General features: G+C 44.6%; 1 protein-coding gene across 24 annotated transcripts in view; it reads left to right on the top strand.

Annotated features, from left to right (window-relative positions):
* Positions 1-25,897, top strand: part of FMN1 (formin 1) — a 438,849-nt gene that overhangs the window by 116,398 nt on the left and 296,554 nt on the right. For 22 of the 24 annotated variants that reach the window (XR_013369929.1, XR_013369923.1, XR_013369924.1 and 19 more), the window contains one exon: positions 20,850-20,967. The exons of the other annotated variants lie outside the window; for them this stretch is intronic. Coding sequence is in view for 13 of the 22 variants with exons in the window: in XM_077880462.1 (XP_077736588.1) it covers positions 20,850-20,967 (118 nt within the window). In the remaining 9 variants the exon portion in view is untranslated. The remainder of the gene's footprint in view (positions 1-20,849; positions 20,968-25,897) is intronic. 24 annotated transcript variants of the gene reach the window in all.

The following is a 25,897-nucleotide window of genomic DNA, read 5'->3' on the forward strand; positions in this document are numbered from 1 at the left end:
GTATTTGCTAGTGAAGTGAATTCAGAAAACCAGAGTCATTTGTTTCCTGAAGAAGCATGTTTATTTGTATCTGTGAGTGCAAGTGTATGTGTGTGTGAAAGAGAGAAAGAGCAAGAAAGACAGAGAAAGGGCAAGACAGAGAACATGTGACTATTGGCTATGGGATAAATGATCAAGAAATGATCCAGGTAAAGAGAAGAGGTAAAAAGTGATGAATTTTAGATTGAACTGGAAAATCACCTTTTTTTTTTCTTATAAACACTATCACTTTAAATCATGACAAAGCAGCTGAAAAGGGGTTATCTGATTTTACTCCTAAACCCTGTGAAATTTAACCAGTTTATCTCTCAAATTAGTTCTAATTTTGAAATTGGTGTGGAAGGTTACTGTATTTAAATAGAAATCTTCGGGATCCCTGAGTGGCGCAGCGGTTTGGCGCCTACCTTTGGCCCAGGGCGCGATCCTGGAGACTCGGGATCGAATCCCACGTCGGGCTCCTGGTGCATGGAGCCTGCTTCTCCCTCTGCCTGTGTCTCTGCCTCTCTTTCTCTCTGTAACTATCATAAATAAATAAAAATTAAAAAAAAATAAATAGAAATCTTCATTTATGCCCATTATCAAGTTCAGTTCTTTTTTTTTTTAAGATTTTATTTATTTATTCATGAGAGACACAGAGAGAGAGGCAGAGACACAGGCAGAGGGAGAAGCAGACTGCATGCAGGGAGTCTGAGGTGAGACTCCATCCCGGGACTCCAGGATCATGTCCTGGGCCGAAGGCAGACGCTAAACCACTGAGCGACTCAGGGATCCTCAAGTTCAGTTCCTAAGCCATTTTCCATACTTCCCTTAACATCCACCTGTCCTCTGTATGTACTGCAGGATAATGATACATCTAGTAATGACTCGTATTTCTTTATAAAATGAAAAGAACTTGGCTTACCCATTGAGCCAGGTTAATGTTTAATGGAACTGTGAAATTCACTTTTCTTTGATCTTGATAACACTTACTGTCCTTATTTCCTCTTTGTCTATTCCTATAGACACCATAATAGCTATGCATATAAAATTTGGACTCTTGAGAGTGTACAGAGAAAACTTCTCATTATGCGTTTTTTTAAAAGATTTTATTTATTTATTTGAGACAGAGAGTATAAGCAGGGGGTGGGGGCGCAGAGGGAGAAGCAGGCTTCCCACAGAGATGGAACCTGAGCAAGGATGAGGGGCTCCATTCCAGGATCCCAAGATCATGACCTGAGCCACAGGCAGACACTTAACCTACTGAGCCCCCCAGGCCCATGTATTATGCTTTTATAACCTGGGAGAACATAGAATAGAACTGAATTTTATAAAAATAGTGAGAAATTTGCCTAGGGGTTTTATTTTAAATACCTTGGTCTATTGCTGCTGAGGTATTTTGGGGTGATTTGGTTTCCCTAAAATTCAGATACTTGCTTTTTTGCCCCATTTGAATGAGTTTCACTTTTTCAGCCTGCTTTTTCTGTCTTAAAAACTGCAGCTCTGTATGTACTCATTGGACCGAGTGTTGTGTCACATGGTCTCTTTAAATCTTGGTCTCGATTCTACATGTATCACCTATGTTCCATGTGTGTATTTCCGAAAAGCATTCTCCTTTTCTCTCCAGGATACACGCGGACATCTGTGGTTAAAATGACAATCCCACATGACCTATTCAGAATTTTAAAGACAGTCATCTTTGACTAGAGAATGTCGAGGGTACTCTTATGTTAACATGAGGTTTCAGTGGAATGGCCTAGTTATTTTTCTCTTGCCTTTTGATTTTTATAGACATTAATGAAGCCATCTTGATTTATTATTATCATTGTTTCTGAATTGCTTTAAGAATTGCAGCTACTCCATAAATGCCCTGTGTATAACACATATCATGAACTCCCCTCTCCACCTATAGAAAGTAAATGACCTTGGTTAAAACATTCCTTCAGAATATTTCATGGTACTTTTTAAAGTGTTGACAGTGGCAGTAGCGCTATGTATACTTTTGTTTAAATCTCAAATCAAAATGATATACAAAGGGGAGGCAAGAGTGAATATATTTCAAAACAATGGAAATGTGATTCTCTCACCCACTGACCCCTGCAACTAACGGCACTCCACAATGATAGCTCCTATTTAATGAGTGTCTTTGGTGATCAAGGAAGCACTGGTTAGGAATATTAGCATATTTAATTCTTAGAACAGTCTATGAGTTAAATGTTATTTTTCCCATTTTATAATTGTAAGTTAAGGAACTTGCCTACTTGACACAACTCATATGCGACCAAAAAGTAATTATTTCATATTGAACCCAAATATGTCCCATTTCAAAGCTATAGCTCTTGCCTCCTCTCTGACCTCTCTTTAACTGTGTTCAAGAATAGGATCATAGCTATGACAGTGCCTACCTTTCTTCTTTGTAATTTTAATGCATTTACATTTCTTTCTTTCTTTCTTTTTTTTTTACATTTGTTTCTGTATTTTTCTCTTAACATGACTAAATTGTATTAATTTAAAAGAATAACTATTGGTCAAATCAGGGCTCATAATCTTTGTTTTCTTTCTGTCCTCAGCACATTCAGTGGCAGCATGTGTCAACAGACTCTTGAGAAAAGGATTTTCTTGAGAAAATCCTAATTCATGGATTTTTATTTTTTTAAATAATTGAGTTGGCTTAAAACTCATCTTGGAGGGGCACCTGAATGGCTCAGTTGGTTAAGCATTGAACTCTTTTCAGCTCTGGTCAGGCTTTCAGGGTCTTGAGATCCAGCCCTAGGTAGAGTTATACGCTCAGCAGGGAGCCTGCTTGGGATTCTCTCCTTCTTCACCTCCCCTAAATCACATGCAGACATGTGTGTTCTCTCTCTCTCTCTCTCTCAAATAAATAAATCTTTAAAAAAAATCATTTTGGAGCAGAGGAAAAGTAATAAAGAACGTCCTACAGTGGCATCTGGGAGAATTTTATTTTATATTTTTATTTTATTTTTTTTAAATGTTTATTTATTTATGATAGTCACAGAGAGAAAGAGAGAGAGGCAGAGACACAGGCAGAGGGAGAAGCAGGCTCCATGCACCGGGAGCCCGATGTGGGATCCGATCCCGGGTCTCCAGGATCGCGCCCTGGGCCAAAGGCAGGCGCCAAACCCCTGCGCCACCCAGGGATCCCTTTTTTTTTTTTTTTTAATTTTTATTTATTTATGATAGTCACAGAGAGAGAGAGAGAGAGAGAGAGAGAGAGAGAGAGAGGCAGAGGGAGAAGCAGGCTCCATGCACCGGGAGCCCGACGTGGGACTTGATCCCGGGTCTCCAGGATCGCGCCCTGGGCCAAAGGCAGGCGCCAAACCACTGCGCCGCCCAGGGATCCCCATCTGGGAGAATTTTAAAGTCATTTACTCCCTTTAGGTGATACAGATGGACAAAACAATCTGGAGAGTCTTGGCCCTGAAACACCCAAAGGGATCCCTTGAAAGAGTTTCCTTTGATGCTCTATTCACTCTTGGCATGGGTAGGTGTTATATAGATTAGGTCTTTTTTTTTTTAAGATTTTTTTATTTATTCAGAGAGACAGAGAGAGAGAGAGAGAGAGAGGCAGAGGCACAGGCAGAGGGAGAAGCAGGCTCCATGCAGGGAGCCAGACGCGGGACTTGATCCAGGGTCTCCAGGATCACGCCCTAGGCTGCAGGCAGCACTAAACCGCTGCGCCACTGGGGCTGCCCATATTAGGTCTTTCTATAGCAAATGATCCTGTTCAAACCAAATGCCTACTCTGCCCAAGTAGGTATGTCGAAGGAATTGGGAGGGGCGGCTTCCTGCTTGGGCTGTCAGCTTCTCTGTAAATACTTGTTTTATGTTGACAAGGTTAAAAAAAATCTCTTAAATGTTGATTGATTGCTTTAGGAAAGTTGTTGATTTGCTATGAAAATATAGGGACCCCTGGGTGGCACAGCGGTTTAGCGCCTGCCTTTGGCCCAGGGTGCAATCCTGGAGACCCGGGATCGAATCCCACCTCGGACTCCGGGTGCATGGAGCCTGCTTCTCCCTCTGCCTGTGTCTCTGCCTCTCTCTCTCTCTCTCTGTGTGACTATCATAAATAAATTAAAAAAAATATATATCATGACCATGTAGCACCTACTATATGCCAGACATTGATGAGAGTGCCAAATATATTAGTTCACTTAATGCTCCTAATCCGGGTGAGGAAGATGAGGCATAGGTTGCTCCCAAGGTCAAGTTTCTGGAAGGAGCAGAGTAGGATGTGAGCCCAAGACCCAAGGCCAGGATCTTAACTGTGCACACTGCTCTGGCTCCTGCTCTTTGAAAGATCACATAAAAGATGAAATCTCTTATTTGCTTTCATCCTCACAAGTCTGCCCTTGTCTCTCTGTTAGACTCTCAGAGTCTTCTAGTCTGTTACCAACATTTGACTCATTTCCCCTCAAGATTTAATACTGCTCAATGGAACCAGGCTTAGCAACACGTTACACTAAGACCTCTCAGTAGAAAAAAGCCTTCATCCCTGAGACCTGCCCTTGTAATAGGGGAGACTGTTGTTTATTTGTTTATTAAAGATTTTATTTATTTATTCATGAGAGACACACAGAGAGAGAGGCAGAGACACAGGCAGAGGGAGAAGCAGGCTCCTTGCAGGAAGTCTGATGTAGGACTCAATTCCAGGACTCCGGGATCATGCCCTGAGTCAAAGACAGATGCTCAACCACTGAGCCACCCAGGTACCCCACCTTTTTTTTTTTTTTTTTAAAACAATTAGTTAAAAGGAGTTGCCAGCTTCTCATAGGCTGACCTAGAGGGGCTGGTGTGGGTGTTGTGTTAGTGGGCAGAGGGAAGCTGTACCAAGAAGGCAGGGAAGATGTCACAAAGCTGATATAGAGAAGTTTAAAGTCAAAAAAGAAAAAAAAAAAAAAGTTTAAGGTCGTCTCTGGCTTTGTCTTTTATTTGGCCTTATGATTCCATTTTGAAAATGTGGAAAACCTAAGGAGGATGCTTCTTAGGAAGAAGCTAAGCTCACAGACCAGGGGCAGTAGGGAGATGGCAGGTGCACAGGAGTTAGGATACCTGTTTCCCATCTTGTTGCTGCACCTGAGAAGTATGAACTGGTACCAATTCTTTAGCTTCTCTTGACTTCAAGTGGCTTCATCTTTAAAACAAGAATGTTGAAATAGTTGATTTCTAATATTTCTGAAATCCCATTCAGCTTCCCAGCAATTTGATTCTACGTACATTCTTTCAGAATCCTAAACTCCTTTCAAAGGATGTTGTTTATTTAACAAGTCTTTTTTTTTTTTAGTGCTTGTGATGTCATAATTTCCTCAGATCTCACCATTCATATCAGACTTCATTTACTAAAACACCCTTCCTAAACCCAAAAACCTATCTCCATTCATTATCCCACTCACATCTTTATCCATTGCTTACTTACTTACTCTCCCCAGTCCACTGGTCTAAACTTCTCTTCCACAGAAATTGTTTCTACATTCTTAATCTTAGTAATTTTAACTCCTTTCTACTTTTCTCAAGCAATCCTCACATGAAGCTAGTTGAACCACTTTAGAAGCTGGAAGCAATTAGTCATTAAAAGCAGACCCAGAACTTGAAATAAGTTGGGTAAAAGAAACAGGAGGAGAATCATGTAGCCTAACACCATGAAACTAATCTCACTTGCCTCACTTTTCCCTTGCCTTTCTGAGGTCTTATGAGAATGTGGGGGGAAGGAGGAATTATCTAAACTGAATGATGTGGGGTACGGCTTCGAAGAGTAGAGGTTAGGAGGACTTTAGGAGATTTTTTTCTTTTAGGCAATGTCCAATTTCTGCAAATTGACTTTAAAAATGCTTTTTAATGCTCATTCCTTTTTATGAGATCCAAGAAGCTGGGTTCTACTGACTGCCCTCCGGTGATGTGCCTCTTTTGTTGCACTCTTTTAGGCTTATTTCACTGGGTATCAGTTTGTTAGACTGATTTTATTATCATGAGGTATAGTTGCCCTCAGCCTCAGTCTGAGAGGATGGTGAGATGGGAGAAACATGGAGAATTCACTACAAGTAAATTCTACACTCAAATATGTGTTCACTTTCAAGTAGTTGGGTATCACTTTTTTTTAAGATTTTATTTATTTGTTTGAGAGAGAGAGCAAGAGGGCCAGAGTACATAAGAGTGAGCAGCTGAGGGATTGGGGGGGGCAAGGTGAGGGAGAAGCGGACTCCCCACTCAGCAGGGAGCCCCAATCCCAAAACACTGGGGATATGACCTGAGCTGGAGGCAGATAGATGCTTAAATGACTGAGCCACCCAGGTGCCCCTGGGTACCAATTGTTTTATTTTTTTATTTTATTTTTTTAAATAATAAATTTATTTTTATTGGTGTTCAATTTGCCAACATACAGAATAACACCCAGTGCTCATCCCATCAAGTGCCCCACTCAGTGCCCGTCACCCATTCACCCCCACCCCCCACTCTCCTCCCCTTCCATCACCCCTAGTTCGTTTCCCAGAGTTAGGAGTCTTTATGTTCTGTCTCCCTTTCTGATATTTCCTGCCCATTTCTTCTCCCTTCCCTTATATTCCCTTTCACTATTATTTATATTCCCCAAGTGAATGAGAACATATAATTTTTGTCCTTCTCCGATTGACTTATTTCACTCAGCAAATACCCTCCAGTCTCATCCACGTTGAAGCAAATGGTGGGTATTTGTCGTTTCTAATGGCTGAGTAATATTCCATTGTATACATAAACCACATCTTCTTTATCCATTCATCTGTCGATGGACACCGAGGCTCCTTCCACAGTTTGGCTGTTGTGGACATTGCTGCTAGAAACATCGGGGTGCAGGTGTCCCGGCATTTCATTGCATCTGAATCTTTGGGGGTAAATCCCCAACAGTGCAATTGCTGGGTCGTAGGGCAGGTCTGTTTTTAACTCTTTGAGGAACCTCCACACAGTTTTCCAGAGTGGCTGTACCAGTTCACATTCCCACCAACAGTGTAAGAGGGTTCCCCTTTCTCCGCATCCTCTCCAACATTTGTGGTTTCCTGCCTTGTTAATTTTCCCCATTCTCACTGGTGTGAGGTGGTATCTCATTGTGGTTTTGGTTTGTATTTCCCTGATGGCAAGTGATGCGGAGCATTTTCTCATGTGCTTGTTGGCCATGTCTATGTCTTCCTCTGTGAGATTTCTCTTCATGTCTTTTGCCCATTTCATGATTGGATTGTTTGTTTCTTTGGTGTTGAGTTTAATAAGTTCTTTATAGACTTTGGAAAATAGCCCTTTATCTGATAGGTCATTTACAAATATGTTCTCCCATTCTGTAGGTTGTCTTTTAGTTTTGTTGACTGTATCCTTTGCTGTGCATAAGCTTCTTATCTTGATGAAGTCCCAATAATTTATTTTTGCTTTTGTTTCTTTTGCCTTCCTGGATGTATCTTGCAAGAAGTTACTGTGGCCGAGTTCCAAAAGGGTGTTGCCTGTGCCTCTAGGATTTTGATGGAATCTTGTCTCACATTTAGATCTTTCATCCATTTTGAGTTTATCTTTGTGTCTGGTGCAAGAGAGTGGTCTAGTTTCATCCTTCTGCATGTGGATGTCCAATTTTCCCAGCACCATTTATTGAAGAGACTGTCTTTCTTCCAATGGATAGTCTTTCCTCCTTTATCGAATATTAGTTGACCATAAAGTTCAGGGTCCACTTATGGATTCTCTATTCTGTTCCACTGAACTATGTGTCTGTTTTTGTGCCAGTACCACACTGTCTTGATGACCACAGCTTTGTAGTACAACCTGAAATCTGGCATTGTGATGCCCCCAGATATGGTTTTCTTTTGTAAAATTCCCCTGGCTATTCGGGGTCTTTTCTGATTCCACACAAATCTTAAAATAATTTGTTCTAACTCTCTGAAGAAAGTCCATGGTATTTTGATAGGGATTGCATTAAACGTGTAACTTGCCCTGGGTAACATTGACATTTTCACAATATTAATTCTTCCAATCCATGAGCATGGAATATTTTTCCATCTCTTTGTGTCGTCCTCAATTTCTATCAGAAGTGTTCTGTAGTTTTTAGGGTATAGATCGTTTAGCTCTTTGTTTAGGTTTATTCCTAGGTATCTTATGCTTTTGGGTGCAATTGTAAGTGGTATTGACTCCTTAATTTCTCTTTTTCAGTCTCATTGTTAGTGTATAGAAATGCCACTGATTTCCGGGCATTGATTTTGTATCCTGCCACGCTACCAAATTGCTGTATGAGTTCTAGCAATCTTGGGGTGGAGGCTTTGGGGTTTTCTATGTAGAGTATCATGTCATCGGCAAAGAGTGAGAGTTTGACTTCTTCTTTGCCAATTTGAATGCCTTTAATGTCTTTTTGTTGTCTGAATACTGAGGTTAGGACTTCCAGTACTATGTTGAATAGCAGTGGTGAGAGTGGACATCCCTGTCTTGTTCCTGATCTTAGGGGAAAGGCTCCCAGTGCTTCCCCATTGAGAATGATATTGGCTGTGGGCTTTTCGTAGATGGCTTTTAAGATGCTGAGGAATGTTCCCTCTATCCCTACACTCTGAAGAGTTTTGATCAGGAATGGATGCTGTATTTTGTCAAATGCTTTCTCTGCATCTAATGAGAGGATCATATGGTTCTTGGGTTTTCTCTTGCTGATATGATGAATCACATTGATTGTTTTACGGGTGTTGAACCAGCCTTGTGTCCCGGGGATAAATCCTACTTGGTCATGGTGAATAATTTTCTTAATGTACTGTTGGATCCTATTGGCTAGTATCTTGTTGAGAATTTTTGCATCCATGTTCACCAGGGATATTGGTCTGTAATTCTCCTTTTTGGTGGGGTCTTTGTCTGGTTTGGAATTAAGGTGATGCTGGCCTCATAGAATGAATTTGGAAGTACTCCATCTCTTTCTATCTTTCCAAACAGCTTTAGTAGAATAGGTATGGTTTCTTCTTTAAACATTTGATAGAATTCCCCTGAGAAGCCATCTGGCCCTGGACTTTTGTGTCTTGGGAGGTTTTTGATGACTGCTTCAATTTCCTCCCTGGTTATTGGCCTCTTCAGGTTTTCTATTTCTTCTTGTTCCAGTTTTGGTAGTTTGTGGCTTTCCAGAAATGCGTCCATTTCTTCTAGATTGCCTGATTTATTGGCGTATAGCTGTTCATAATATGTTTTTAAAATCGTTTGTATTTCCTTGCTGTTGGTAGTGATCTCTCCTTTCCCATTCATGATTTTATTAATTTGAGTCTTCTCTCTCTTCTTTTTAATAAGGTTGGCTAATGGTTTATCTATCTTATTAATTCTTTCAAAGAACCAACTCCTGATTCTGTTGATCTGTTCCACAGTTCTTCTGGTCTCGATTTCGTTGAGTTCTGCTCAAATCTTAATTAACTCTCTTCTTCTGCTGGGTGTAGGATCTATTTGCTGTTTTTTCTCTAGCTCCTTTATGTGTAAGGTTAGCTTTTGTATTTGAGTTCTTTCCAGTTTTTGAATGGATGCTTGTATTGCGTTGTATTTCCCCCTCAGGACTGCTTTTGCTGCGTCCCAAAGATTTTGAACGGTTGTATCTTCATTCTCATTAGTTTCCATGAATATTTTAATTCTTCCTTAATTTCCTGATTGACCCTTTCATCTTTTAGCAGGATGGTCCTTAACCTCCACGTGTTTGAGGTCCTTCCAAACTTCTTGTTGTGATTTAGTTCTAATTTAAAGGCATTATGGTCTGAGAATATGCAGGGGACGATCCGAATCTTTTGGTATTGGTTCAGACCTGATTTGTGACCCTGTATGTGGTCTATTCTGGAGAAAATTCCATGTGCACTTGAGAAGAATGTGTATTCAGTTGAGTTTGGACGTAAAGTTCTGTAGATATCTGTGAAATCCATCTGGTCCAGTGTATCATTTAAAGCTCTTGTTTCTTTGGAGATGTTGTGTTGAGAAGACCTATCGAGTGTAGAAAGTGCTAGATTGAAGTCACCAAGTATAAGTGTATTATTATCTAAGTATGTCTTAACACTGGTTATTAATTGATTGATATATTTGGCAGCTCCCATATTCGGGGCATATATATTGAGGATTGTTAAGTCCTCTGTTTGGATAGATCCTTTGCTTCATCTCTCACTACAGTCTTCGGGGTAAATTTTAGTTTATCTGATATAAGGATGGCTACCCCTGCTTTCTTTTGAGGACCATTTGAATGGTAAATGGTTCTCCAACCTTTTATTTTTTGGCTGTAGGTGTCCTTCTGTCTAAAATGAGTCTCTTGTAGACAGCAAATAGATGGGTCCTGCTTTTTTATCCAGTCTGAAACCCTGCGCCTTTTGATGGGGTGATTAAGCCCGTTCACGTTCAGAGTTACTATTGAAAGGTATGAGTTTAGTGTCACCATGATATCTATTCAGTCCTTGTTTTCGTTGATTGTTCCACTGAGCTTCTTCTTAAAGGGGAATTTTAAGTGTCCCCCTTAAAATTTCTTGCAGAGCTGGTTTGGAGGTCACATACTCTTTCAGTTCCTGCCTGTCTTGGAAGCTCTTTATCTCTCCTTCCATTTTGAATGAGAGCCTTGCTGGATAAAGTATTCTTGGTTGCATGTTCTTCTCATTTAGGACCCTGAATATATCCTGCCACCCCTTTCTGGCCTGCCAGGTCTCTGTGGAGAGGTCTGCTGTTACCCTAATACTCCTCCCCATAAAAGTCAGGGATTTCTTGTCTCTTGCTGCTTTAAGGATCTTCTCTTTATCTTTGGAATTTGCAAGGTTAACTATTAAATGTCGAGGTGTTGAACGGTTTTTATTGATTTAAGGGGGGGATCTCTTTATTTCTTGGATTGAATGCCTGTTTCCCTTCCCAGATTAGGATAGTTTTCAGCTATGATTTGTTCAAATACATATTCTGGCCCTTTGTCCGTTTCGGCGCCCTCAGGAACCCCAATTACACGTAGGTTTTTCTTCCTCAGGCTGTCGTTTATTTCCCTTAATCTGTCTTCCTGGTCTTTTAATTGTCTGTCTCTTTTTTCCTCAGTTTCCCTCTTTGCCATCAACTTGTCTTCTATGTCACTCACCCGTTCTTCCACCTCGTTAACCCTGGTCGTTAGGACTTCTAGTTTGGATTTTTCATCTCATTCAATTGATTTTTAATTTCTTCCCTATTGGATCTAAATTCTGCAGTCATGAAGTCTCTTGAGTCCTTTATGCTTTTTTCTAGAGCCACCAGTAGCTGCATAATAGTGCTTCTGAATTGGCTTTCTGACATTGAATTGTAATCCAGATTTTGTAACTCTGTGGGAGAGAGGACTGTTTCTGATTCTTTCTTTTGAGGTGAGGTTTTCCTTCTAGTCATTTTGCTCAGTGCAGAGTGGCCAAAAACAAGTTGTATTGGGAAAAGGAAAAAAGAGAGGAGAGAAAGAAGGAAAGAAAAGAGAAAAAGAAAAAAGAAAAAAAGAAGAAAAAGAGAAAGAAAATGAAAGGAAAAAGAAAAGGGTGGGGGAAGCAGACAGAAATCAAAAAGCCAAAAAAAAAAAAAAAAAACCCCATAAAACAAAAACAAAAACAAAGAAACAAACAAAGAAAAAAAACGGGGGAGTATCTTCTGATTCTGTGTACTTTAAGTCCCTTAACTTCCCTGGAACTGGTCCGTCTAGCTGGTCTTCTGGGGGAGGGGCCTGTTGTGCTGATTTTCAGGTGTTAGCACTTGGGGGAGCTGCTCAGCCCCTGCCTGGTGCAGGGCTCAGTGGGGGTTGTTTACCCCGTGAGGCCCCAGGAGGAACAACCGCAGTGGCGGGGCCAGCTCTGCAGCCCTGGAGTCAGCCCCCGCAGTAGCTCCGGAGCTCTGGGTCTGCAGGGCCTGGAGGCTCCGGGGCGGGGCCGATGATCTGCTCAGCTCGGGGCAGGAGCGTCCTCGCTGTCCTGGGCCCTCCCGGCCTCTGTGTGTCCCGGGGGAGGCCGGATCCTGGGTGTGTCCCGGCGCCCTGTGCTCCGGGGCCTGCGCTGGTGGATTCGCGCTCCCGCCCCGCAGCCCCCTCCGCGGAGCCGCCCCCGAGCCCCCCCGAGCTGCTCCCGCCCCGCAGCCCCCTCCGCGGAGCTGCCCCCGAGCGCCCCCCCCTCCGAGCTGCTCCCGCCCCGCAGCCCTCTCCGCGGAGCCGCCCCCGAGCCCCCCCGAGCTGCTCCGGGTCCCCCGTGCGCGCTGCAGCCCTTAGGGAGCTCGGCGCATCTCCCGGGGCGCAGGTGTCTGTTAGTGTCCCCGGGAGCCCGAGGGCATCCCCGCCCTCCTGGGTCCTGCTCCACCTCCCTGCGGGCCCCTTTCCCCCGGGAAGGTTGGTGCAGCTCCTGCGTCTCCGGGACGGGGCTCTCCTGTCCTGGGGACACTCGCCCCAGCCTCAGCCCGGCTCCTCGCGGGCCCCTCCCCCTTGGAGGCCTTTTGTGTCTTTATTTCTTTTTCCCCGTCTTCCTACCTTGATAGAAGCGCGAACTCTTCTCACTGTAGCGTTCCAGCTGTTCTCTCTTTAAATCTCAGGCTGAATTCGTAGATTTTCAGGACGATTTGAAGGTTATCTAGGTAATTTGGTGGAGACAGGTGATTTTGGGACCCTACTCTTCTGCCATCTTGCCCCTCCTCCTCTACCGATTGTTTTAAATGTATAATTACAAAGAACATCACATGGGTCAAATGCTGTTTTGACTTAGTTGTCTAAGGTGAATCACTTTAATCTGGCCTCTTGCATAGGTGTAGCTACAGGGTTTAAGGGTCTTGAGGTTAGAAGTGTCAAGGAGCCTGAGTTTCCTGTCCCCTTCTACCTGGACTAAAAATCAAATAGGAGGCATATTAACAGGAGAAAATAAAATTTAATTTCATACATACAGAGAATCCACAAAGACATGGAAGTTCCAAAGATAGGCAAAATTAGGTATATATGTTATCCTAAACTAAGGAGAAGGGGGTGGAGGTCTGGGAGTTTAAAGGAAAGGAACACAATTCACAGGGCAATAGGAACAGATGTTTGGTAACTAGATGTTTGTCCTACAATATAGATGAGTCACTCTGATAAAATTTATCTCTGGTAATAACCATTCTTCTGGGGAAAATCCCCAATATGGATTCTTCTGTGTACTTAAGGGAGGGGCAAAAGCTTCTCTTGAGCCTGCAAAGCCTCAATTGCCTTCAAAACAAAATAATCTTCATGCCAGAGTGGCCCATGGAGGGTGGCCTGCCTTTGACCCATACAGAACAAAAGAGATTCAGGGGAGGTTGTAAAGGAGAAAGTCTTGGCTCTTACTGGTTTTGTGTAGTAGGTATTTTTTTTTTTAATTTTTATTTATTTATGATAGTCACACAGAGAGAGAGAGAGAGAGAGAGGCAGAGACACAGGCGGAGGGAGAAGCAGGCTCCATGCACCGGGAGCCCGACGTGGGATTCGATCCCGGGTCTCCAGGATCGCGCCCTGGGCCAAAGGCAGGCGCCAAACCGCTGCGCCACCCAGGGATCCCTGTGTAGTAGGTATTAATAAGTATGCATCACAGAATAAGACACTGAGATAAATGATGTCCAGGTGAAGTGATTATTTTTCCTCCTGAAAATGTTAAAGCATTAAATAGACTCATTTTTCAAGACCAATCAAGTAAGATCAAATTTGTAGGCTTCTTAAAAATTCTAGAAAAGAGCACAGGCAGTAATGTCTCTGTGTTGGTCAGCATGTTTCTAGATATGTCTCCTGAGGCAAGGAAAATAAAAGCAAAAATAAGCTATTGGGACTATGTCAAAATAAAACAATTCTGCACAGTGAAACAATCAACAAAACTAAATGACAACCTACTGAATGTTAGAAGATATTTGCAAATGCCATATCCAATAAAGAGTTGCTATCCAAAATACATAAAGAGCCAATACAATCCAATACCCAAAAAGCAATAATAATCCAGTTAGAGATGGGCAGAAGACATGAACAAGCATTTTTCCAAAGAAGACATCCAGCTAGCGAACAGGCACACAAAAAGATGCTCAACATCACTCATCAACAGGGAAATGCCAATCAAAACCACAGTGAGATATCACCTCACACCTATCGAAAGGGCCAAAATCAGTAACACAAGAAACAAGTGTTGAGGAAGATGTGGAGAAAAAGAAAGCCTCTTGCACTGTTGGTGGAAATGCAAACTGGTGTAGTCATTTTGGAAAACAGTGTGGAGGTTCTCCAAAAAGTTAAAAATAGAGCTATCCTACAATTCAGAAATCGCAATACTGGGTATTCCCCCCCCACAATACAAAAACACTAAAAGGGATATATGCACCCCAATGATTATTGCAGCATTATTTACAATAGCCAAGATATGGAAGCAGCCCAAATGTCCATGATAAAGAAGAAGTGCTGTGTATACATACAACAGAATATTTTCAGCCATAGAAAAGCATAAAATCTTGCCATTTGCAACAACATGGGTAGAGCAAGAGAGCATAGTACTAGGTGAAATAAGTCTGTTAGAGAAAGACAAATACCATATGATTTCACTCACCTGGTATTTAAGAAACAAACTAGCAAAGGAAAAAGAGACAGACATATAAACTAAGAAACAGCTAACAAACTTAGCTCTAAAGAACAAAGTTATGGTAACCAGAGGGAAGGTGGGTTGGAGGCTGGGTGAAATAATGGATGAGGAACTGGAGGGTATCATGCTGAGTGAAGTAAGTCAATCGGAGGACAATCATTACATGGTTTCACTCATACAGAGAATATAAGAAATAGTGAAAGGGATTATAGGAGAAAGGAGGGGAACTGAGTGGGAAAAATTAGAGAGGGGGAAAACCATGAGAGACTCCTAACTGGGAAACAAAGGATTGTGGAAGGGGAGGTGGGCAGGGGATGGGGTGACTGAGTGACAGGCACTGAGGAGGGCACTTGACAGGGACGAGCACTGGGTGTAATACTATATGTTGGCAAATTGAATTTAAATGGAAAAAATCAAATAAATACATAAGTACACATAAAATGGAATGATTAAAAATTATGATTATGATTACAGGCTTCTTATTTGAACATTACAGTCAAACACTTTTCAGTTCCTTAAATGACCAGCAATAGTAACATTTCTCATGGTCTGAGAGACAATCTTCAAAGACCTATTTGGATTACCAGGCTGCTCTTTCTTACTCATCTTCCTATTTAGACAGTCCCTGCTCGCTTTCATTCAGAACTGTTTTATGTCTACCTGTTGTTATTCAGACAGTGTGGGGTGTAAAATACCTACAGTATAAGAATATGACGTCACCTCTTTCTTTTTTTTTTTTTTCATTTTTATTTTATTTGTGATAGTCACACAGAGAGAGAGAGAGGCAGAGACACAGGCAGAGGGAGAAGCAGGCTCCATGCACCGGGAGCCCGATGTGGGATTCGATCTCGGGTCTCCAGGATCGCGCACTGGGCCAAAGGCAGGCGCCAAACCGCTGCGCCACCCAGGGATCCCAACGTCACCTCTTTCTTAGCTGATTTCCCCTATTAGACTCAATGTTTCATGAACTTGGAAGGCTAGGGTTTTCTTCATTTCTATATCCCCAGAGCCTCAGACATAGTTGGTGCTTAATAATGGTGGTTGTAGGAACACATTTTTTGTAATAGAGTTACGCTTCATAAATGAAGGAGAGTTGAATGGGGAGGGCCTCTTACTGTGTTTGAGTCTAGAAGATTGCATGTCTTGTCTGGGACAAGTACACAAGCCAGCTCAGAAACTTATCTGGAAATCAATAATTAGTTAGGTCTGAGAAAACAGAGCGTCCTTTCAGTTATAAAGGACAACACCAAGTAGGTGTCACGTCTCTTCCCCACAGTCCTGTGTTGGGTGGTCTATGTAGTTCTTAAGAACCCTGATCTTATGATCTGGTGGGGGTGATTCCTTTTTTCCTCAGGCTTGAAGAATCAGAAGTCTGATTTTTATCTATAGGCATTTCCTCTGGACAGGAAGCTGTTCTAAGGCTTAAGTGGTGCCGGTGGAGTTTTGTGCCGTGGTGGCCTTTTGGTTAAGTGTGCCCTAGTTAATAATCCCAAACATCCTAGCGTCAGGCGCAGGTCTCCATTTAGACACAAGGTCCAATCAGGGATCAGGAAGTGAGGTCTTCATTTTCCCGTAGGGGTTGGTGGGATATTATATGTGTACCCTTTTGGTGCGAGGACTTCTTTTTGAATGCATTGCTGGAAAAGTGTTGCAATCAGAATTCTCAGTATTAATACCTTTGGGGGGATGTGATTCAAGTCATCAGCATGATATTCACAGCCGTTGTCCGATGCAGATCAAGCCAGGCTGTTGCTTTGCTCTGCTCGTGGCTACTGCTTCTGTTTTGCAGAATAAATTGCTGTTGTGTTTAACACTCAATTCTGTTGTGTTAACACTCTGAGAGCCAAGTGATTAGTTTTAAGGCAGTTTGTCCTGAGCTGCACCGTAACTTACTTGTCCATCCCAGGTGCTTACTAAATGCCTGCTGACACCCCGAGACCTTCAGCAGGGCAGGAACCGGCCCAAGAGGCAGCTGTGCAGCTAGCAAACAGAGCTGCAGCTTTTGCACGTTCTTGGTTGCCGGGTTCCCAGTACATAACCAGAGTGCTGGAAACTATCTTGAGCTGATGTTTGGTGCTGATTTCGTCTGTCCTGTTCTTGCTTTAGGCAAATTGGGTCCGTGATCGAAACCTGACAGAGACCTTTCAGATGTTTCGCCCTTTAGGGGAATGTGGCTTTGTGGGGACCTTTGCTGAATTTGCTTTGCTCTACAAGGCAGGTTGGGTGCTACCTCGTATCATGCCAGGTTTCACTTAGTTGGTTGGATAACTGAAGCAGAGAGGGGTGCCCTTCAGCCACCAGGACTCCTGAGGGAACCAGGAAGTCAGAGCCAGGGGAGCAGAAGCCCAAGGTTGGCACAGAGTGCGTGGAGGGTGATCGTTCCTGCCGCCCGCTGTATACTCTGGCAGCCTAAGGCTGGTGGCCGCTGGGCGTGGTGGGCGTGCTTGCCTGAGTACCTGTTTGCCGAGCAGGGAGACACTGGGGCAGGGCGAAAACAGCAGTAATCTGAAACCAGTTGTGTTGGTTTTTTTTTCTTTTTTTTTTTTTTTTCCTTCTCTGGCCCCAGCAGCCAAAATCTGCATTCCAGATGAAACCTGCAGGGAAGCGGAAGAAAGGATTAAAAAAAAAAAAAAAAAAAAAAAGCTTCAAGAGCAGTAAATTACTGCCTTTGAGAGTTCTGGGCATTTTGAGGTCATCTCTTTCTTTTATCTCTTTGCTCTGGGCTTTGTGAGCAGCTGCCTCTGGGTATGCCGCTGGGTCCGGCCTGGACGGGGTCGGCTGCCCGCCGACCTTTAGACGGCAGAAGGGGGCCCTCACCAGCCTGTCCGGCCTCCTGTGCTGCTCCCCGCTGAGTCCCGGGGGTGCCGGCGCGCGGGGGCCCAGGGCCCGCAGGGTCCGCCCGCAGGGTCCGCCCGCCGCCGCCGCCCCCCTGCCCGAGTCTCCGGCGCTCACGGGGAGGAAGTCGCGGGCCCCCGGGAGGCACCGGGGCGGGGCCCGCAGCGCGGTCCTGGGCCGGGATGACTTTCCGCGCGACAAAACCCCTTTTGTCCGCAGAAATAAACGCGGAAGTCCCAGAGGGCGGCCTCCCCGGTGCGCGTGCAGCGGGGGTGCGGCCCGCGCCGTCCGGGCCCCCTCCCGCCGCGCCGTCCCCGCCGTCCCCGCCGTCCCCGCCGTCCCCGCCGTCCCCGCACGCACCGGAAGGACCCGCGGAGCCTGACGGACATGGAGCGCGCCGCCGAGCCCCCGCGGGGCGGCGGGGCCGTCGCGGAGCCCGGGGAAGCCGAAGCCAGGCCTGAGGCGGCGCCGTGGGCCCCGAGCAAGCTCCCTCCGCGAGCTCTGCTGGGCTCCGCGAGGACGCCGCAGTCTGCGAGGCCCGGCCAGGAGGACGCCGCCCTGAGGGCGCTGCACAGCTTCGCGGGGGCGCCGGGGCCTCCGCTCGGGGGCCCCCGCGGCGGCTCGGGCTCGGGCTCGGGCTCGGGCTCGGGCTCGGGCTCCGGCTCCGGCTCCGGCTCGGGCTCCGGCTCGGGCTCCGGCTCCGGCTCCGGGTCGCCGCCGGCTGAGGCCCGGGGGCCGCCCGACCTGGGCCCCGACGGCAGGACCGCGGGGGCCGACGCGGGGCCGGGGTCGCAGGGAGGTCAGGGCCGAGCGGACGCAGGGACGGCGCCCCCCGCCCCGCAGCGGCTGCCGCTCGGCGCCCCGAGTGTGAACGGAGACGGCGCGACCTTGGTTCGAGGGACCCTCGTGAGCACCACCAGCGACTCCGACTCGGACGACGGCGGCGGGCGGCGGCCAGAAGGGGGCAGCGACGGCCGCCAGCCCCGGGCCCCCGGCCTCGCCCCGGAGCCTTCCCCGGAGCCCGGGGGAGGGCCACGAGCCTGCGGGGAGCCCGGCCCCGCTGCGGAGGCGGCCGCGGCCGAGCCCCGCGCCGACGGTCCTCGAAGGACTGCGTGTGGCCCAGGCGGCGGCCCGGAGCCCGGCGCCGGGGGCCCTCGGACGGGGCGCAGCCCCCGCAGCGGACGCGCCGGGGGTCAGCGGGGCCCCGTCCTCCCCGCGCCCAGCGACCCGGCCGTGCCCGCCGGCGGCCCCCAGCACGCCTCGCCGGCGCAGGCAGCCCCGGGGGAGAGGCCGCTCCAGCTCCCGGCCTTCTTCAGCGGGCTGCGCGTGCTCAGGAGGGGGGCTGCGGCGGGGCCCGGGGAGACCATCCCCGAGGTCAGACCGAAGGATGCGGACTTGGCCTGGCTCAAGCTGACGCAGCCCGTTCACAAGTCCCTAGCGCAGGCGGGGCCTCAGGCGGGGAAGGCCGGGGAGCCCGCGGGGGAGCCCGCCGGGGAGCCCAGGGCCGCGCGCACGCTCCTGGAGCAGCTCTCCCAGCTGTTCGTCCTCGACGTGCCCAAGGCAGAGGACCCTGAGCCGCCCAGGAAGGACGAGGTGGGCTGCAGTGCTGCCCAGGAGAGCCAGGGCGGCCCCACCGGAGTCCAAAGCCAGGGGGGAGAGGTGAAGCCCAAGCCTCCAGAGACAGCCCTGGAGGCCTTCAAAGCCATATTTGTTCGTCCCCCCAAAAAGGGGCCCACAGCTGACACCTCAGAGCTGGAGGCTCTCAAGCGCAAGATGAAGCATGAGAAGGAGTCTCTCAGAGCTGTGTTTGAAAGATCCAGGTCAAGGCCAGGGGATGGCCCCCCCGAGTCCAAAAGCGTATGTAGAATTGGGTTACGTATTTTGTCGCAATGTGCAATGCTGCCGTATTGCTTTTTCAGGTTTCCTGTCAAAGTGGATCCCAGTGACCTATTGTTAGGGAGTGTCTTGTAGGTGAAAGAGGATTAGGATCAAATCGTCCCTGTGAGGAGTCAAGCGAGCGACTTTTTTCTTCCTTGTATTTTTCTGGAGTGTTCTAAGAGGGATATACAGAATGATGTGTGGGTAGAAAGGGGAAGCTGTCGCTGAGTTTAAACACTGATAGATGTTTTTTTTTTTAACATTTTATTTATTTGAGAGAAAGAGAGAACATGAGAGAATACCAGCGGTAGAGAGGGAGAAGCAGGCTGCCCGCTGAGCAGGGAGTCCAATGTGGGGCTTGATCCCAGGACCGTGGGATCATGACCTGAGCTGAAGGCAGACCCTTAACCAGCTGAGCCACCCAGGCGCCCCTCATAGTAGATGTTCTTGTGAAAAATTAAGCAACACAAGGAAGCAATGCAATGGGGAGATATAGTCCACATTCCCTTACCTCTTAATTATAACTCTGCAGAAACTCCATTTTAACTTTGAAAGCCTGTCATTTGGCAAAATATGAGTTTGTGACGTGATAAAAATGTTCCATGTTGGTTATAAGGCATCCTGATCACCGGGTTTGGAACAAGACCTGGTTTTAATTCTAACTCTGCCATTTACTGACTGGGTTGACCTCGATCACCTCTGAGCCTCCATCCTCTCATCTACAAGATGAAGAAAATCATCACCCTTACCTACACAGGAGTTGTAGAGTAAGTGAAGTTGGCACATGGTAACCACCTAATTAGTGAATTAGTGTTACTAGTAAGAAAATCAATTCAGGTCACTTACAAAGACTAGCAAACAACCTGCCAGTAGATCTTAAACATTCATAAGAACAGTAGAATTTTAGTATAATCTCAGCATATAGTTATCATTCCCTCTTGTGTAGTTGATCATTTAAGGTGTTAAAAATTTAAAAATCTTTTGGAAACATTCTTAGAATGTAGTTGAAAATTAAACACAATCTAGCATTCTCCTAGTTGTAAAAATCAACCCCTATGAAAATGGCTTCAATATGAAGGCTATATCATTTACTTAAAGGAAAGAAAAAAATCAGCAGTGTCGAGTGCTTAGAGAAATGTATCTTGACCTACAGCTGATGTTCATGGAAAATGCAAAACTAGTCTTTATATTATAAATAACCCTGGAGTTGTTTGGGACCCATGTATAATCATTCCTATAAACGTACCTGATTATAGAACATTTATATCTGTATCTTCAGCTCAGAGTTTGTGATTAAAAAAAAAAAGTTATAAGCATCATCTATTAATTGTATCATACTTGGCCTTCAGGGGGTTTTGTTTTGTTTTATATTGTTGTTTTTTCCACCCTTACTGATTACTTTACCTTTGTGGTAAAGGGTCACTCTGTAGTGCAATGTTTCAATTACAGTGAATGAGTGCACTGGGCAACTGGCCATGAAAATTAATTTTAGAATTAGGGTTAGCATGTTTCAGGGATTAATTCGCCCTGGCCACATTTCATGTAATATACTCTTTCCTTTACCTACTTTTTCAACAGCCTGACCACAGCCCCACTGAGCAGGACGATAGGACTCCAGGCAGACTCCAAGCTGTCTGGCCACCCCCAAAGACAAAGGACACAGAAGAAAAAGTGGGATTGAAGTACACCGAAGCAGGTAATGTGAAAAGAAGCCAGGTACCCATGGAAAAGAATCCTTTGCTGCAGTGGCTTTTAGTGGCTGGCTCGGTACTCTCCAGATTTGAGTGTGTGTTTCACTGCAAAATGTAAGGCTGAAGGCTTTTCTTTTTTGTGGTGCTGTTCAAGAGAACCTTTGCGCAGTTATCATTAATGAATCTCTTAGAGATGAAAGGTGAAGGCTGTGGAATGAATGAAGGGCAGCCCGTGTGTAAAGTAGGAGGACCTTTGGGGAACAGAGGAGGTGGATTACACATTCCTCAGGAAGCAGGTGGTGGGCTCTTGTCCTGTTGTGAGCTGGCAGGGCTGCTGGAAGAGGCAGAGAATGATTCTCCAGAGCTGCGATCTGATTTGTTGTCTGTCTCTGAGAATGCTTTCGAGCTACGGGAACCTTGTGCTGAGTGAATGTACAGAGCCTGTATCGGTTACTCTTTGGCCTTTTGTAGACAAAGCTTTATTTAATGCATGGCCAATTTTAGAGCAATCTAACTCTCTGGAAACCTTCCCAGGAGCTTTGCTTGAATATATTAAAATGGAATGGGCATCAAGATTTTTTACTCTAACTGAAATGTTCACACGAAATTAAAAAAAAAAAAAAGAGCATGGTATATCTGAAATGAATATATGTGTTTATGCAGTTCCGGTGAAACCTGTTTTCCTCCTGATACTTGAAGATTACCTATGCAGCCTTGTATGTTGCTGGTTGTCTTGGGGTATGGGTGTCCTTGAAGATTGGCCTAACCATTTATAGAAAAATGTTTTCCGTTCCTTTTCACTGGTAGACATAAATGGATCAAATTTGGGCTGGTTTAGTAATATGTGGGTTTTCTGCAGTATGGTCAGTTACTTCAGTGTTTGAGAACACAGATGCATGTTGAATTGGCAAATGAATCTTCAGATGTACAACCTGATGGCTCTCAGCCTCTGTTTACACGATTGCAGACTTTTGACCGTCCCAAGACACCTACTACTTCACAGCATTTTTTTCTGCAGTGCTTGACTTACAGAATGGAAAGTATCATAGCCTTAGTGAAAAAAATATGTATTGCTGTTCCAGTGTTCTTACCCACAGCTGATTTTTCCAAAATTGGAGTGCTTGCAGTTGCAATCATTGAACCACCTATCAAGTTCTTATGATCTGTCACAGTTTGAACGATTAAAAGTTCTGAAGTTTGCTTTAATACAAAACCAGAACACTGTGAGTTCTTATTCCTGGTTTGTATTTGTGAGCTAAGTCTTGTTCCTACCAATAGATCATGGTAGTCTTCCTTGTCATGATGAGCATTTGCTGAGTAGAGAAGTTAACTAACTGTCAAAAATGGTTTTTCAACCCACTTCAGGTAATATTTTGGGGGCATTTACACCTTTACAGAGATTCCTTAGTCCATTTCCAGAAGCTCAGAGGAATACCCGAGATGAGGTAGTTGACCTCATCAGTGGCTTTCCCAGTCTTTGCTTGTCATGCTATGTATTCTCAGAGCTTTCTAAGGTCTGGGATAAGATGGGGAAGGGAAAGACAGATAACAACAGTGCTGCTGGATGAACTATGATAGCATAGTGACTGAGAGGGCTGGCTGTTGTCTGAAGAAGGCATCCAAGTCCCCAGCCAGTTCCCAATGAGTGACAGTACTTCCTTACCATCCTCCCAGGTCTGGTTCTCAGCTCCCTCAGAGCCTTCTAGGTGCTCCCTATTCTGATGTCCTTTTGGTGGGTGTCACATAAGATACCCCATGCCTGCAGTAAACCTATTGTTACCCTATTACTTGATATCAGCGGAGGGTTCCCTTATCATTTATTGCTAATTATCAAAGTTGCTAATTTTGAGAAAGTTAACATTTTCCCTGTGATTTTCTTAAACTGCTGTTGAGAAAACTTTTGGTTTGTTATTTAAAGCATTTTGTGGTATTTCCACTGGTTTCCCTCCTTGCCTTTAGGGAAACATACAAAATTTGCCACTCCGCAGAGTGCAAAGAAACAGTGAAATTAGATTCAAGATATTTCAAGGTGTTTGAAGTCTTGTGCTTTTATATCTTCAGTGTTCTTTATTTTTCCTGGGGTATACAAGAATCTAGCATTCCTATTTTAAGTGTATTGTTGAACTTCTCTGCTATCAACATTTAAGCCCAGTCCTTGGCAGAGCTGGGAAAAAGAATGTGTTTTTCATCACGAGTCCCACATTGTCCTTGTGCTGCCCTCAGCCACTTTAGACTTGCCATTGCTTAGATTTTCCTTTATACAGTGTTTGTTATTCAGTGGCTTTTTTTTTTTTTTTCCTGAGAGCTTAAGAGATCACCTAATACTGTAAACTCACCTTTTGTTCAAGGATAAAAAGAAAGCAGATATCCGAAAACTTGTCCCTTTAGACTATGGCTTCTGGAGTTCTCTTAGCCGTATGAGGGTAGCTGACCACTGTTGTTGCTGTCCATTGCTAAGAAGGCTCTCTGCCACTTCTAAAACCACCAGCATCATCTGTAGCTGCTGACACTGTAACTATCTCCCTTGGCAGATAAAGCTTTTGGCCCACCAGAGCCTCCAATGCCTTTCTGATAACACTGCACTCACCATCAAGGACACTTCTACTACCAAAGTATGAGCTCTTGGAACCTTGGTGATGTGCCAGCTAAAAGAATCACCGGCACCCATCAGAGCCATTATGTAAGAGCCTTGCCACTGGTGCTGGAGTTGACCTCTTCAACTCAGTGAGGGGCTCCTGTTTTAACTCACTGTTCCTGAATTGCTCTGCTCAAATGAAAGTGCATTGTTTTCTCCCATCTCCCATGCTGTGCTTTCTTACAGTATTATCTCTGCAATTCTTTGTGTTTGGGATGCCTCACAATAATTTGGAGTGGAGAGAGCACTCCCCACACACCCCCGTGCCCTGTTCCTGGCACTTGGAATTGAGACATTCTGATCGACAGACCCCATAATCTTTTTTTTTTTTTTTTCAAAGGTTTTATTATTTATTCATGAAAGACACAGAGAGGCAGAGACACAGGCAGAGGGAGAAGTGGGCTCCCTGCAGGGGAGATCCCAGGACCCTGGGATCACGACCTGAGCCAAAGGCAGATGCTTAACCACTGAGCCACCCAGGCATCTCGACAGACGTCTTATTCTTCTTAGAATTGTCTTTCTTTCTTTGGGTAAGGAGTTGGCTCTTGACACAGGATGTGGGATGATCTTGTTTTTTAGGAGGAATCTCTTTCAGTGGGCTCTTCAGATCCTTAAATGGTTCATCAACTTCTGTTGAGTCCATACCACTTTACTATGCTGCAATATCTGGATTCAGTAAACTTAATTAGCTTTTGAAGCTTGGGGCAAAGTAAAACTCAATCAGAGCAATATGAAAAGGTGTGTTGTAAAACATACAAGGGGCTACCTAAGAAAAATGTCTACTTTTATATTTGATGTGGCCAAAGCAGTTTCTCTCGTGAGAAATAGATAACTACTGTTCTCTCCCTGCTGTTTCTCTTCTAATATACTATTCTGTGCGTGGTGAGGTTATATAAGGGTTCGTAACTTGCCCAAAGACTTAAAAAACAAAACAAACAAAAAAACTGGAAAGCACAAGGACCTTGGTATCATAGAATCATTGAATCATAACATTAATATAGGGTTAAACTTATTTTTATCTCAAACAAGAATGAATTTTTCTAAGCCATAGCATGTCACTTTTTTTTTTTTTTTTTTTTTTGGTTTGTGAAGTGTAAATGCACTTAGCCTTATTTTATTTATTTATTTTTGGAGAATTACGTTTATCAACCAGGGTTCTGCCAAGAATCAGGAGACCCAACTCAAACTGGATGATTTGATCAAGAGTTTGTTAGAAACTCTTTATAAAGGTAGGGGTAGCATTTAGGAAAAGCACTAAGAGCTGGAGTAGCATCTGGCACTACTAATAGAAACTTTTAAAACCCTAGACTTGGAGGGGTCAAGGGTAGGAGAAGCCCCTGGGGAAACCCAGAATTTCAGAGGGAGGCTGAGTGGTATGGCTAGGGCTGCCCAGCAGGAGCTGTGGCCTTGAGTAGAGGGATACAGCTGATCCATGGTGTCTTGACTGGAAAGGATCTGTTAAATAAATAGCTTGAGTCTCTTCTTTGTCTTGTCTTGTCTCCTGCCATCGTTCCCATGGGCCAAGTCCAAAGACAAATCTGAGGACTCAGAGCCATCTTATGCCATTCCTTAGGACTGCAGGCCCTAGAATAGGGCACGGAAGGGGGAAGTGTGGATCTGTAGCAGCACATATAGGATACCCAGCACCTTTACACTTCCAGCAGATTCCAGGTTAGAGAAGTTCCTAAATCTCCCCAGTCTACATGGAGAATTGGCGCACATTTATCTCCATCACACCTGACCACACAGGGTTCTAATACAATAGCATGAAGAGAAAGCTCTCTTTTTTATCCTATGGGAGGATTATGTCTTCTGCTTTGATCGATTCTTAGAAAATATGATGCCCATCATTCAGAGCCTTGCTCTGTGAGTACCTTCTTTATCTTAGTGTAGAGAGTTTGTTTACTGATTTTCTCTAAGTTTTAAATGTTTCCATATATTACTAAGTAGAATAATACATTTTGGAAATAACCAGAAATATCACAAATCAAAAGGAACTTTCCATAATTCTGTTTCGTAGGGAAGCCATTGCCAACATTTTGAATTGTGAAAGGCCAATGTGAATTGAATACTTACAAAATTTTTTTGATCATCTTATAAAGGCTGCTTTTCACACTTGAAAATGTGACTCTATTCTTTATTGACTACATTTTAACCCTGGCTATATTTATAGACCTTTAGTTTTTTAAGGTATAAGTAATATGGAAATAACAATTCTATAAATATTTTTGTTCATAAATGTTTAATTATGGTAAATTTCTTGTGCTAGAATTGCCAAATGAAAGTATATGCCTTAATGC

Source organism: Canis aureus, chromosome 32, assembly GCF_053574225.1.
Source record: "Canis aureus isolate CA01 chromosome 32, VMU_Caureus_v.1.0, whole genome shotgun sequence".
In the NCBI taxonomy this organism is placed as follows: Eukaryota; Metazoa; Chordata; class Mammalia; order Carnivora; family Canidae; genus Canis; species Canis aureus.